The 13,842-nt window shown below is 46.3% G+C and overlaps 1 protein-coding gene across 1 annotated transcript in view; it reads left to right on the top strand.

The window, feature by feature from the left end:
• The first annotated feature begins 786 nt into the window (after positions 1 to 786).
• The window catches only part of LOC144669986 (coiled-coil domain-containing protein 33-like), a 35,548-nt gene continuing 22,492 nt past the window's right edge, over positions 787 to 13,842 (top strand). Inside the window, exons 1-3 of the mRNA XM_078532294.1 lie at positions 787 to 1,191; positions 4,305 to 4,756; positions 6,480 to 6,659. Of these exons, the coding sequence (XP_078388420.1) occupies positions 921 to 1,191; positions 4,305 to 4,756; positions 6,480 to 6,659 (903 nt within the window). The 5' untranslated portion in view covers positions 787 to 920. The remainder of the gene's footprint in view (positions 1,192 to 4,304; positions 4,757 to 6,479; positions 6,660 to 13,842) is intronic.

The following is a 13,842-nucleotide window of genomic DNA, read 5'->3' as shown; positions in this document are numbered from 1 at the left end:
GCATTGGCAGCTGTACCTATCGCTGCTTGAGCCCCAGTCTCTGAAACTCTCTTCGTAAACATCTCTGCCTCTATTTAAGACACTCCTTCAACCTTTGACCAAGCTTTGGATCACCTGTCCTACTGTCTCCTTAGGGGGCATGGGGGGTCAACATTTTTTTTAAAAAGCCCCTGTGCAGATGTCATACCATATTAAAGGTAATATATAAATGCAAGTTGCTGTTAACGAACTGAAAGGGCCTGAGCCAGCGCTTGCTGCATTGAATGAGATTTTTAACTCAACCATATAAATGGTGAGGTAAAATCGCTTGAGGTAAATTTTAAAAAGATAAGATGGGGCATGGGTTATTGAATTTTTCACTGCATGTGCCTTCGAGGCCTGTTTTAAGCTTATCTCTGGCAGTTAAAGGAACTGATCTTTGTAGAACATGTCACCTTGGTTATTATAAGGTATAATAATCCATTGACTTTGAAGTGTATTTTGTTTGTTTTATGCTGCACTTTGATTGGCCGGTGGTTGCTGCCTAGATTCATGACAACAAACGGAACAGGTTGTGTGAATCATGTTCCTAAACCAAAAGGGATGTGAGAACAAAGGCTGCTTTTGGATCAGTACAAAGTACCTGTTCATTATCTCATTAGAAACTGATTCTGACAGTATTCCTCCAGCACAGGTAATGAATGTTACGCTGTCGGAGTTGTGAATTCTCCAGTTGCTTGTTGCTGTACTTTCAAACAATGGATCAGTGGCAACCATTCAAGATCTGTGACCTGGGAAGGCTATTCCTTTTTTCACCACTCAAATCCAGAAATGTTTAAACTCCCTTTCTCTGTTACAGGTGGTGTTTCAATCCGGCAATAGCTTCTCGCCTAACGGGGTTCGGACAGGTCCGGGGGGACACGAGGCACCTTTGCAAAAACATGCACAGGTCGCGGCTAAAAATCGAAGACAAGGAGCTCGACTTTGAGTTTGAAATCATCAACGTGCAGTTTAATGAAGTGGGACATTACCGCCTGCGACTGACGGTAGAAAACCCGCTCCTCGAAGGGTCTGGGGTGGGCGTCCAGCTGCAGGTGAATGATGGTGATGTGTTGTGCACGAACACGGGAAGCACCGATATCATCGCTCAGACCGATGTCAATGAAATCCACTCCGTCCTCAAGAAGAAGTTTGTTTTCAGGCTTCCTAAAGGTAAAATCGTTTCATGATTTAAGAAGAAAGAGATCTGGATGGAAAACTGCCCTAAAAATTCAAATAAAACCACAGCAAGTGCAGACATTGAGCGTTGAAGCGGTATTCTATTTCTAGACCCGATTCTGAGAGGCTGCAACACCTTGCATGTACTCCCAGTACCTGCAATGCAATAAAACTGGAACTTCCTGCCTAACAGCACAGTGGGTGTCCCTTCATCTCCCAAGGCTGCAGTGGCCCAACTTCCCAAGGGGCAACAGGGGTTGGCCTTTAATAGTCGGCCTAGCCTGTGACACCGGCCGGAAAGTGAATTTCCAAAAGCCTGTGGGTGTCTTCCAGCACGGTAGTAGATACTCCCCAGTCTTAACCTTTGGTGTGTGTGTTAAAGATATGTGTGAGCATTAGGTAAAAGAGCCTCTGCACGATGATCTTGTGCATGCAGACCCACCTGGATATCCACTGACCTGCTCAGCGAGTTAGTGTTCAAAATGGAAAATTTGCGATGATTTGCACCAAGGGATGTCATTAACAGGTCATGGGTGGAACTTTATCCTCTATCTGACCTTTGTTACACCTCACTTGCCAAACATTTGAGGCTTCCCTCACCATAACATCACATTCCTGTTTGTGGGGTCTTGCTGTGCGCAAATTGGCTATCATGTTGCCTATATTACACCAGTGATAGAAGTGCGTCATTGGTTGTAAAGCGCTTTTTTGAATGCCCTGAGGTCGTGTGTGGTGCTATATAAATGCAAGTCCTTTTATTTAAAAAAAATCTCTCCCTTTCTCCTAAAAGATTTGCAGGAAACTACCATTTCTTCAGTGTGTTGGTTTTAAAGGATTGATTTGATCTGTTGCATAAGATTGATTAATCAATTCATAATCAATGGATGCCCACTGAAAGAAGCTGAGGAGAGCAAATAGTGGGAGTGACCACCAGGTCTCCAATGAGTGTCCAGATATGCTCTTCAAACTTGAGTGTGGCATTTCCCTATTGATAGCCATCTGAGATAACCTCGTTCTTGAGGTAGTGTTTACAATGCTGTGGGCGATTTTGGACCTTAACAAGACATTGAACAGATGCCAGAGAATGGTGGCATATGTGACAAGATGCTAAAGAATAAGGATAGGTCGATGGAATTAAGCTCATGGTCATAGAGGATGCACCAGAAATTGGATTTATCAGAGACATTGCCTTTTCAAATACTCAGTCCTGGGATGTAAGACATCGCTGGCAAGGTTGACATTTATTTCCTTTTCCTAGTTGCTCTAGGTGCTGATGGTCTTCTTGAGTTGCACGTCCATAGATGGGTCTTGATGTGAGAAGGTTGTATTTGTGTTTGTAGATGACTTGTCTTCAAGTCTGATTGAGTCAAAATGTCTCAAATTCTATGCATGTGTTGGATTGGGCTATTCTATTTTTTAGCTATTAATGTGAAGAAGACTCATGGTCTTCATATTACTTCCTGGAACACTGAGGGGCTATTCCAAATAGGGCTGCCAACTCTGATTAAATGTATTCCTGGAGGTTTTATCATGCTCCAGCCATTAGTCGGCCCAATACATCCATCTTGTGATGTACAGCCTTCCTACACCAATTGGAAAGCAAAAAGACTCATCACCAAATTGGATGATTCTTGACTGTTGCTCAAACAGCCTTTTTTCCCCCATTATCAATATTTTTAAACCTGGTGAACAGAAATGTTCAAATAAAGTGACAAAAAAATACAATCTTTTTGAATGTGCCGATGGTTTTTCTCTAGGGTTGTGCACAGCAGTGTCCTGGAGATTGATCTTCAATTCCTGGAGATCCCCGGAGGGTTAGCAAACTTAATTCCAAAGCTCTCATGGCTGGAGTTTTTGACCTGACACGGTCTGTAAACTTGAGCTCATCCAAAACTCTGCTGCCTATATTCCAACTCACACCAAGTCCCATTCATCCACATGCTTGCTGACCTACATTGCTTCCCGGGCTAAAGATGCTTCAGTTTAAAATCCTCATCCCTGCGCTCAGATCCCTCCATGACCTCACCCCTCCCTATTTCTGTAGCGTCCTCAAGCCCTGCAAACCTCCGAGACATCTGCACTCCTCCGATTCTGGCCCTTTGTGCGTCCCTGGTTTCGATCAGGCCACCAATTCTGGCTGCACCTTCAGCTACCTGGGCTCTAAGCTCTGGAATACTCTCCCTAAACCTCTCCACCACTCTGCCTCTCTCTCCTCCTTTTAGACCCTCTTTCAAACAAATCCCTTTTGACCAAATTTCTGGTCACCTATCTTAATATCACCTCAATATCAGCTCAAATTTTGTCTGATAACATTTCTGTGAAGCACCTTGAGATGCTTTACTATGTTACAGACGTTATATCAATTCAATTTATTGTTTTTGTTGGTGTTCTTTTCCCACAATACAAACATGAATATACAATTCCACTTCAACATTCAATGTCCACTTGGTGTCCCACTAAAGACCTCTCCCCATTTTGCATCTACTGACTTCAGTGGGAGAAGCATTGAACAGGCATCCTATCCACTATTGTATGTTTCATGTCAGTTACCTTCAAAGGGTGACCAACAAGCCTTATGTCACTGTACAATCTGATCCTATGCAGATGGTGAAGGTTCCTGCATTGAATAAGGTGTTAGTGCACAACTATGATCCCTTGTGTGGTTCAGTGGGTGGCACTCTTGTCTCTGGACCAGAAGGTTGGGGGTTTAAGCTCCACGCCAGAGACTTGAACACAAAATCTAGCCTGACACTCTAATGAAGTACTGAGTGAGTGCTGCACTGTTGGAGGTGCCATCTTTCAGATGAGATATCAAACCAAGGCCCTGTCTGCTCTCTCGGGTGTATGTAAAAGATCCAATGGCACTATTTGAAGAAGAGCAGGGGGGTTCTCACCAGCGTCCGGGCCAATATTTACCCCCAATCAACACCTAAACCAGATTATCTAGTTATCTAAGTCGTTGCTGTTTATGGGAGCTTGCTGTATGCCAATTGGCTGCCACATTTCCCGAAACTTCAGAAGTACTTCATTGGCTGTGCAGCACTTTGGGAATGTCCCAAGGTTGTGAAACAGCAGGTGTAAGTACGAGTCTTCCTTTATTTTTGCAGGTTACTGTCAAAATGATAAAAACCACGATGTCCGGCTGTGTATCGAAGCCTTTTGTGTAACTGGCTCATCCCTAAAGGGCGGAAAGAAGGAGGGGGAGGCATTTTTTGCCATCTACCCCCGCACGAACGCACCCAGAATAAATGTTTTCGCGAAGGAAAACGAGGACTTTTACTGTTACAGCAATATCGTGGCTCTGCTGCGTGTACAGGACGACAAGCTCACAATGCATTGTGGGAGGATGGCTTGTAACGTGTCCTTTCATGAGGTGAGGCTCCCGAAGGAAGCGGCGCCCCAGAGTGATTCTTCACCCCTGACGAGCAAAGAGGGAAGGTACTCTCATCTCCTTACCCCAAGATTACCCCGAGTGCCAACACTGGAAGTGCCTCCATCTTTTACAGCATCACCACAGCAATGGACACCTACTCCAGCATGGCATTCACCAATCCCTCAGGTAAGAGCCGAATATACTGACTGCACTGCTATTGGATTGAAGTATCTCCAGCGGTGAAGTGTTGTGAATCTAGGCGTGGATTGTCAGAGCTCTGTTAGGTGTACTAAAACGGTATAAATATAGGAGTAGACCTTCCAGCATGTTCTACCACCATTTGATTAGATCGTGGCTGATCTATTTCTTAAACTCCTCCACTCGCCTTGGTTCTGTAACCCTTAATACCCAAGCCTAACAAAAATGTATCAACAATAAAAGCAGAAATTTCTGGAAAAACTCAGCAGGTCTGACAGCATCTGTGGAGAGAGAAACAGAGTTAACGTTATGAGTCCGTAAAATGCTTCATCAGAGCTAAAGAAGGCCTGGGGTCTTTAGCTCTGAAGAGTCATACGGACTCAAAATGTTAACTCTGTTGCCCTCTCCACAGATGTTTCCATAGCTACTGAGTTTTTCCAGCATTTTCTGTCTTTATTTCAGATCTCCAGCATCCCCAGTATTTTGCTTTTATTAAAAATGTATCAATGCCGGCTTTGAAATTTCCAATTGATCCCCAGCCATTTGGGGAGAGAGTTCCAGATTTCCACTGCCCATTGTGCAAAGCTAACTGATTGTTGGATTGTCGTGAAAGCCCAACTGGTTCACTAATGTCCTTCGGAAGATGATAACAACATCAAAAAGGCACCAGTAACATTGGAAAGACTCTATGGGTGGGGAAACTTGCCGTCCTTAGCTGGTCTGGCCTACACACGACTCCAATGCCACATCAATATGGTTGACTCTTAACTGCCCTTTGCAGCCGCTCAGTCATTTTAAACCTCCACCCAACAGTACATGAGTTAAAATCCATGAGCGGAATTTTATGGCCCCTCCCGTGAGTGGCGTTTTCCGGTCCCACCGACGCCAAGATGACTTTTGAACGGCTGACCGCATTTTATAGCCCCCCCCCCACCACCACTGCGACGGGCTGTAAAATTCGACCCGCGTCGTTTTCACCTAATTGGTCACCAGCAAAAGAGTACAGGCCTGGCCTCAGCTGGGGTTAGGCTCTGCCGAATGCCTGTGTGTAATATCCAAAGATACCAGCAGAGAGCCAACCGCACCAGCGACCATGGTTTGGGGCGGTCAGTTTCCCTGTAATGCTCTGTAGATATTCTGCATTCGAGCCACTTGAGAAGAACTCATCATATATCAGCTTTTGGATCATCTCTCTTGTGGCCTGATGAAAGTCAGCCTTTGGTTAAGGTCCCCCCCTTTCAGGAGATGGTTGACGGCGTCTTCACAACAGTAATGGTGTCTTCTCAATATTGATGATATTCTATGTTATGGACCTTGGTGCTTTACCCATTATTGTTACCTTCACCTTCACTTATTGTTAATAACAATAATAAAAGGAGTGTTCTGGCATTGACAAGGGTATCATGCCAATAAAGGCTATAGACTACTCATCTATCAGGGCAGTTACCCCTTCTGAGCTTTAGCTTATAATGCATACGTCTGCCTACTTCTTCCACAGAGTTTTCATTGATATTCATTTATGGGATGTCGGCATCACTGGCTAGGCCAGCATTTACTTCACATCCTTAATCGCCTTTGAGGATGTGGTGGTGAGGCACCATCTTGAGCCGCTGCAGTCCATGTGGTGTAGGCGTACCCACAGTGCTGTTAGAGAGTTCCAGGATTTGGAAAGTTTAACGTTTATGGTTTTATTTTTTTGCCTCAACTGCAGAATGAATCCGTGGAAGAAACCAATCCCGATCCTTCTCCGGAACCTCCTGAAGAGAGTCCGCCTCCTAGTTCAGTGGAGGAGCATTGTATCCATCAGCGGTTGCCAAGCGATTCCAGCCTCCACCTTTCATCACCTGAGCTCACACCTGTGAGGACCCCTGAAAAATTTCCTCACATGCATGTAAGTGTTATGGATTAGATGGAGCTTTTTGAGCATATGATGGGTGATCTGATCGAGTGTTTAAGTTGTTGAAAGGATTTGATAGGTATGGAGAAACGGTTTCCTCTGGTGGGGGAGGTCAATAATGAAGGAACGTAATTTGAAAGTTAGGACTAGGCCGTTCATAATGTAATCGAGGAACCCTTTTTCACACAAAGCTGGTTAGAAACCTGGAACTCTCTCCCCCCAACAGATTGTGGATATTGGAGTCAGTTGGAATTATTGTGACTGAGATGGATAGATTTTTGTTGGCTTGCTTCCCACTTTCTATCCTCTGTAAACTTCAGGTCACCCAGAACTCTGCTGCCTGTGTCTTAACTCGCAGCAAGTCCCATTCCCTTATCACCCCTGTGTTCGCTGACCTACATTGGCCTGAATTTTCCCGGCGGTGATTTGGGGGCGGGGCCCGCTCACCAATGGGAAAATGATGCGGGATGACGTCGGGAGGAACCTCCGACGTCATCCCGGTCCCTTTAAATTTTTAGGAAGGCGGGCGGACAGCGAAATCAGCGAATTGAGGCCATTGACAGGGTAATTAAGATCATTAAAGACCTGCCCGTCCAACCTTAAGGCTGGTGGGCAGGCCAGGAGCCCCAGTGGGCTTCTGATAAAACACATGAAACCTCATCCACTGGCGGGATGAGGTTTCATGTCCGTTTTTAAAAACTTTAATACATTTTATGTGATCTTTATTAACATGTCCCATCTCGTGTGACATTGTTACATGAGGGGGACATGTTAATAATTTTTTAATTTTTCTATTTTTAAAGTTTTTTGGACTGTCACTAATCTCGCTGAGACAGCGCGCGAAAGAGCTGGGGATTCCCTCCACCCCCCCCACCCCAGAACCGGGAGCGCATAGCGCTTCCTGTTGGGCAGGCCGCTGGGTGGGCCTTAATCGGCCCGCCCACTCAAAATGGCGGCGGGCCCCGCTTCGGTGGTGGGGGTCAGCTGTCCGCCCGCCACCGAGCTGGTGGGACCCGCATGCCCACCAAGGGCAAAATTCTGCCCATTGTCTCCTATCAGGCAACATCCTGATTTTAAAAGTCTCGCCCTTATTTTCAAATCCCTCCATGACCTCCCTCTCCCTATCTCTGTAATCTCCTCCAGGGTCCACAACCTTGCGAGACCTCTGTGGTCCTCTAATTCTGGCCTCTAGTCTATCCCAATTATAATTGCTCCACCACTGGTGGTCGTGCCTTCAGTTGCCTGGGCCCCAAGCTCTGTAATTCCCTCCCTACACCTCTCCGTCTCTTTACCTCCTTTCAGACACTTCTTAAAACCTGCCTCTTTGACCAAGCTTTTTGGTTCATTTGACATAATATCTCCTTACGTGTCTTGGTGTCATGCTTTATGTTATAATGTGCCTGTGAAGCACCTTGTGATGTTTCATTACGTCAAAGGTGCTATATAAATATAAGTTGTTGTTGCTGCAGTAAGGGTAGTGAAGGATGGAACAAAGTTGGGTAAATGGAGTTGAGGTACACGTCAGCCTTGATCTAACAGAATGGCGGAACAGCCTGGAGGAGCTGAATGGCCACCTCCTGTTCCTAATGTCCCTATGGAGCATTCAGGAAAATCTCGGGGAGGGAGAACCTTTCAAACCCTGACAGATGATTGAATTTCAGATTATTGCTATGGCGTGCTTTATTTCTGCAAAAGGATCACAGGATCACAAGTAAGCGGCCAGGCAGCAGAACATGGTGAACCATGAAATATAGTTATGTATTTTTATTGGAAACAGCATGCACGAGATACAGGCAACATAACCAACTCTGACAGGAGATAAAAAGCTGTCACAGCCGGGGCAAAGTGACAAGGTGAAATATCGGAGAATGTGTCATCAAAAATTCTGTTTTAAAAGATGCTGCTGAGCTTAGACAGCTCTCTGATAAGGTGTTGGATTTTTTTTTTATTGTTATCCCAAGCGCCTGTTCCCAGAGGATCTGTCTGACTAGACTCACGGAATTTTGAGGAGATTACAAATGTTTGGAGTTTCATGTATTGTCCCCATGAAGGGTACTTGAAGTGAAGTCATCTGGGGAAGACAGTGGTGTAGTGATAATGTCATTGGACTAGTATTCCATAGGCACAGACTAATGCTCTGGGACATGGGTTCAAATCCCCACCAATCAGCTAGTGGAATTTAAAATCCATTAATGTAAAATCTGGAATTAAAAGCTGGTTTTAGGAATAGTGACCATGGGAACTATTGTCAAATGTTGTAAAAACCTATCTGGTTCACTAATGTCCTTTAGGGAGGGAAATCTGCCGTCCTTACCTGGTCTGGCCTACATGTGACTCCAGATCCACAGTCGTGTGGTTGACTCTTAACTGTCCTCTGAAGTGGCCTAGCAAGCCACTCGGTTCAAGGGCAAAGGATTAGGGGTAGGTACCAAATGCTGGCCTTGCTCGGGACACCCTTGAAATTCCGGCTTTACTTTAGTAACTCAACAAGTGAGCAGGATAGAACGGCCGTACATCAGAAGCAATGCCTAGTCTGTATCACGCACTTGGCTGACATGATGGACTGAATTTTTGTTCTGGGGTTGGGACCCCAACGACCAATGCATTTCTGGGTCCCAACCCCGTGTTGTGTCACCACCTGACACTCGACATGATTTTTGACAAGCCAGCCAATCAGTGGCCAGGGTGTGCGCTCACTGTCCAATTAGTGGCCAGGGTATGCACTCGTTATCCAATCAGTGTCCAAGGTGTGCACTTGATCTCCAATCAGTGGACTGGGTGTACACCCGCCATCCAATCAGTGGCCAGGATGTGCACTCTCCATCCAATCAGTGGCCAGAATATGCACCCACCTTCCAATCAGTGGTCAGGGTGTACACCTGCTATCCAATCAGTGGCCAGGGTTTGCACTTGTTGTCTAATCAGTGGCCAGTGTATGCACCTGCCATCCAATCAGTGGCTAGGGTGTGCAGTTGCTGTCCAATCCGTGGATAGGGTATGCACCCACCATCCAATCAGTGTGCAGGGTGTGCACTTGCTGTCCAACTGGTGGCCAGGGTATGCACCCATCAACCGAACAGTGGCCGGGGTATGCACCCTCTGTCCAATCGGTGGCCAGGGTATGTGCTCACCATCCAATTAATGACATTGAGTTCCAGAGGCCAATAGGAGGCCGTCTGGCACTGAAAAATCATCATCCACACCGTCGGAGATGGGTGCTGCCGCTGTGGGTAGGAGAGAGAGGGGGCCTCAAGATGGAGATGCCTTCTGAACAAAACTTTAAAAAGATACCAAAATTAAAAGCAGCCAGGCTGTCGTTTTAGAGGGGAAATCCTTTCACGGGGTGTCCTGTGGCCACAAATCTGCTCCATGGCAATTGTGGCTGCGAAGAGTTTAAGGGGTTAAATGGTGCAATGGAGCATTGGCGCAGTGGGAGGGCCACACCCATCCATCGGCCAGGTTACAGGTCACAGAAATTTTCAGCCAGCATAGGAAGAGTGCCCTTTATATGTTCTTTAATTGGCTTAAATGGCTGCCCGCCAACAGTGTATGAATGGGTAGCCAGTACCACCAGCTGCTTGCTGAGGTGAATTCTTCCACAATGGCCCGGAAGCAGGGAGATGCTGGCAAACCGGCACGATGGCCGGCACCAGGAAATGGTCAGCTCGCCCGAACTCCGGTCCCACCCGCAATTGCATTGAAATTCCTGCCCAATGTTTGTTGAATGCTTGTGGCTGGAACAAGTAGTTAGTTACACGATAACCGCAGGGCTGTTCTACAGCGTTGTACCTCCCTCCCAGGTAATTCAATACTTTGTGATTATCATGTGTTTAAGGGGTTGCTGTCACCAGCAATTTAATGCTCCATTATGGCTTGAAACCCTTAGGGATGGGAGCAAGGATATTGGCAAAACAGATTATAAATTTTTAATTAATTAGAGCATATATTTTTAGAAGTTTCATAAATCGTGAGCCGCAGACAGGAGAACTGGGGGGGGGGGTGTTGAGAGTTAACTCGATGCCGATGAAGGGACTGCGCAGTAGGATAGGATAAATTAGCATCAGTAAATCAGGGCAATGATTGAACATCTTTTGTGTGATGCTGTCAATGTTCAACTGAACAACATAGGGTTCATAGTGACATGTCAGCCTGGTCTTAAAAGGGGCGATTGATTCCTCAGACATTCACCAGAATGCTGTAAGGAATCAGCTACGTTAGTCCTGGTGTCGGCTGTGGTTCAGTTGGTATCACCTCCCGCCTTTGAGCCTGAGACCTGAGCAGAAAATCTTGGTTGACACTCCCAGTTCAGCACTGACAGAGTGCGGCACTGTTGACGGCATTGTCTTTTGTATTAGATGCTAAACCATGGCCCCGTCTGCCTGTTCGGGATCCCATTCAACAAGGATCTGGGGATTTCTACCTGATATCCTGGGGCAGCATTTATCCCTCAACCAGCATCACGGTAAAAAAAAGAGATTGTTACGTTCTGTTTGTGGGAGCTTGCTGTGCATGAATTGGCTGCTGTGTTTCCTGCATTACAACAGTGACTGCACTTCAGAGAGTACTTTATTGGTTGTCAATCTCTTTGGGATGTTCTGCGGTCTTGAAAGGTGCTATATAAATGCAAGTCTCTCTTCCTTATTGTGACTGTCATTGTTTTGTGTTTCTCCGACTTTAGTTTGGAGTGCAAATGGCCTAATGACCTTTCACCTTTCGAAGCACTCACTCTGCATATAGGCCAGGCCAGGCCTAGCAATTAACCTGGATCACAGGGTATGGCTCACTTAGGATTCCCACTTGGACTCCTGTTGCATTCAAAAGTAGAAAATGCCAAAAGGCCAGAGCCATTATATCTCTCTCCCTCTCTCTCTTTCTTCAGGTACCCTGCCCAAAGGGGGCATTGGCGACCATGTTATATTAACATAAAGTCTAAAATCGAGTGACTGGTGCGGCTGAAGACAGAGACAAATGCCATGTGCCGGAAGGAGTTACTTAAAGTACATTCAACTAGAGTAACTGTTTGAAAGAGTCCATTGTTCTCCCAGCTCCTGGGAAACTCTTGAACTGACTCGATTTTCTTGCAGCCACTGACATATGAAGCTCATTTCGCCAGATCGTATATCAGTGCTGCCTGCGTGGCTGAGAGTGCTTCATACCTTTTAAGTCTTTTGAGATTAAAAGCAGCCTCTTTAATCATTCTTCACAGCTGCCAAATTGTCTACAACTGACACGTCGCCATTTAATGATCACAACGGAAACATTGAGCTGTCATAGTTTCAAAAATACACGTTGACACATTACGCCCACTATAAGGCACATTTCTGTCTGGGGAAACTGTTGGCCATAATACAAGATATTGGCCTTTTAAACACACCGTTGCCATCGAAGAGAAGCTTTACCTTAAACAAGCTCTTGATCAAAGAATCCTGTGCACGTCAGTTAGACAAATCAATCTCAGCTCCCTGGAACGTGGAATCCATCTTCTAACTGGCTCAAACTAATCTGCTTGCATTTTTGGAGAGCGTTATGATGTGATTGTTTAAGAAGGATTCCAGTACAATATTAGTGGTTAGGTAGTGGTTAAGATCCTGGTCTAATAATTCAGACAAGCTGAGTTCAGCTCTCACCACAGCAGTTTGAGGCTTTGAATTCAGTTCTGGTAATGGTGCCATGCCCAGTGACTTTGTGGCTGTTGCTGCAGTTTAACCCGCAGCGGGAGAAACTCCGTCACCAAGTGCCCAGGCAAGAACTGGCAGACTGGTTGCCAGACGAAGGGGAGGTATTTCCTTTTCGGACTCCTGTTCCCGTTGGAGGCGGCACCCCACCCTCCCCCACGCCACCCCACCCTCCCCCACACCACCCCACCCTCCCCCATGCCACCCCACCCTCCACAAGACAATCCCTGAAATGCATCCCCCTGTCCATCCAGCACCTGCCAACTCCCCTCGTCGGTGCCTGCCTGGCCTGGCCTGGGGGGAAATCTCTGACTTACCTTTGTTCAGGCTAAATTGCAGAATGCTTCCCTTGGGGACTATCTGCTGTCCCAACAGTGGCCATCACTCCTGGTGGCGCTGCTGAGCCTAGAGAGCTGCCTAGCATTTGATTGGCTGACAGCTCTCGGAGGTGGGGCTTTCTCCCCCCTCACTCATGCCAATTAAAGGACCAATGGCTGTTAAATGGTTGTGGGGTGAGTCTGCCAAGTAGAGGCCGGCTCGCCCTGACTTTTAACCCAAGGTTAAGGGACCCTGCACCCTGCGTAAAATTAAACCTTTAGAGTTCTGATATTTCATATTACAAGATGTAGAGGCTCTGAAGAATATGTAGTTGAGGGGATAGCATAAATGGGTTTAAATGGAAGCTAGGTAAACCATATGAGGGAGAAATATGCTGATCAGGTGAGATGGAAGAGGAGTGGGAGGAGGCTCATGTGGAGCATAAACACCAGCATTGACCTGTTGGGCTGAATGGCCTGTTTCTGTGCTCTACCTTCTCTGTAAGAGGGTGTCCAGCACCTGTGGAATTGGACTCCAGAGAGAAGGAGAGAAAAACAGAATAGATCAGAGAGGGGATGGAGCACACCCTTTGTCACCTCGCTTTGAGACAGAGAGAGTGCATTCACCGATGAGATGATGGCAGATGTGGCTTCTGTTTGTCTGTACAATGCTTTCCCCTTTTCAATTAAAAATGTGGCCTTGAAATGTTCCTTTTAGCAGGAAAGATATTCTGCTAGAGCTGAGGGAGTGCTTGGGCATGCACTGAAGTAGCTCAACTGAGCCGAATTTACAGCCTAAATTGTAATCAATGAACCTTGTGACAGCCAGTTACAAAATAATTGGATTAATGGGTTACTTTATCGTTTCCCCCATGTGTCTGATTTTTTTTTTTTTGCCTAATGATAAAAGCTGAACTGGGTTATTGTATTTTATTTTAATTATTTATTCTGGGCATTATTGGCAAGGCTGGCATTTATTGCCCATCCCTAGTTAGCTCCTTGATTGTCAGCGTGTGCAGGCCGACAGCATTTTGTCACAGTCGCCTCTCCAGACCTTGGCCTTTCCAATTTTTGGGGAGCGAACGTCAATTTTGAGTCCGGGGGCTGGATTTCCCATTGGCCAATCGGGCGGGCCGCACCCCTCCCTCCCCACGCACCCCCCACTTCCCCCACCCGCCCGTGTGG

The sequence above is a fragment of the Cetorhinus maximus genome, chromosome 30 (assembly GCF_964194155.1).
Source record: "Cetorhinus maximus chromosome 30, sCetMax3.hap1.1, whole genome shotgun sequence".
NCBI classification, from domain to species: Eukaryota; Metazoa; Chordata; class Chondrichthyes; order Lamniformes; family Cetorhinidae; genus Cetorhinus; species Cetorhinus maximus.
Note: the sequence above shows the minus strand (reverse complement) of the source record. Positions and strands in the feature narration are given on the sequence as shown.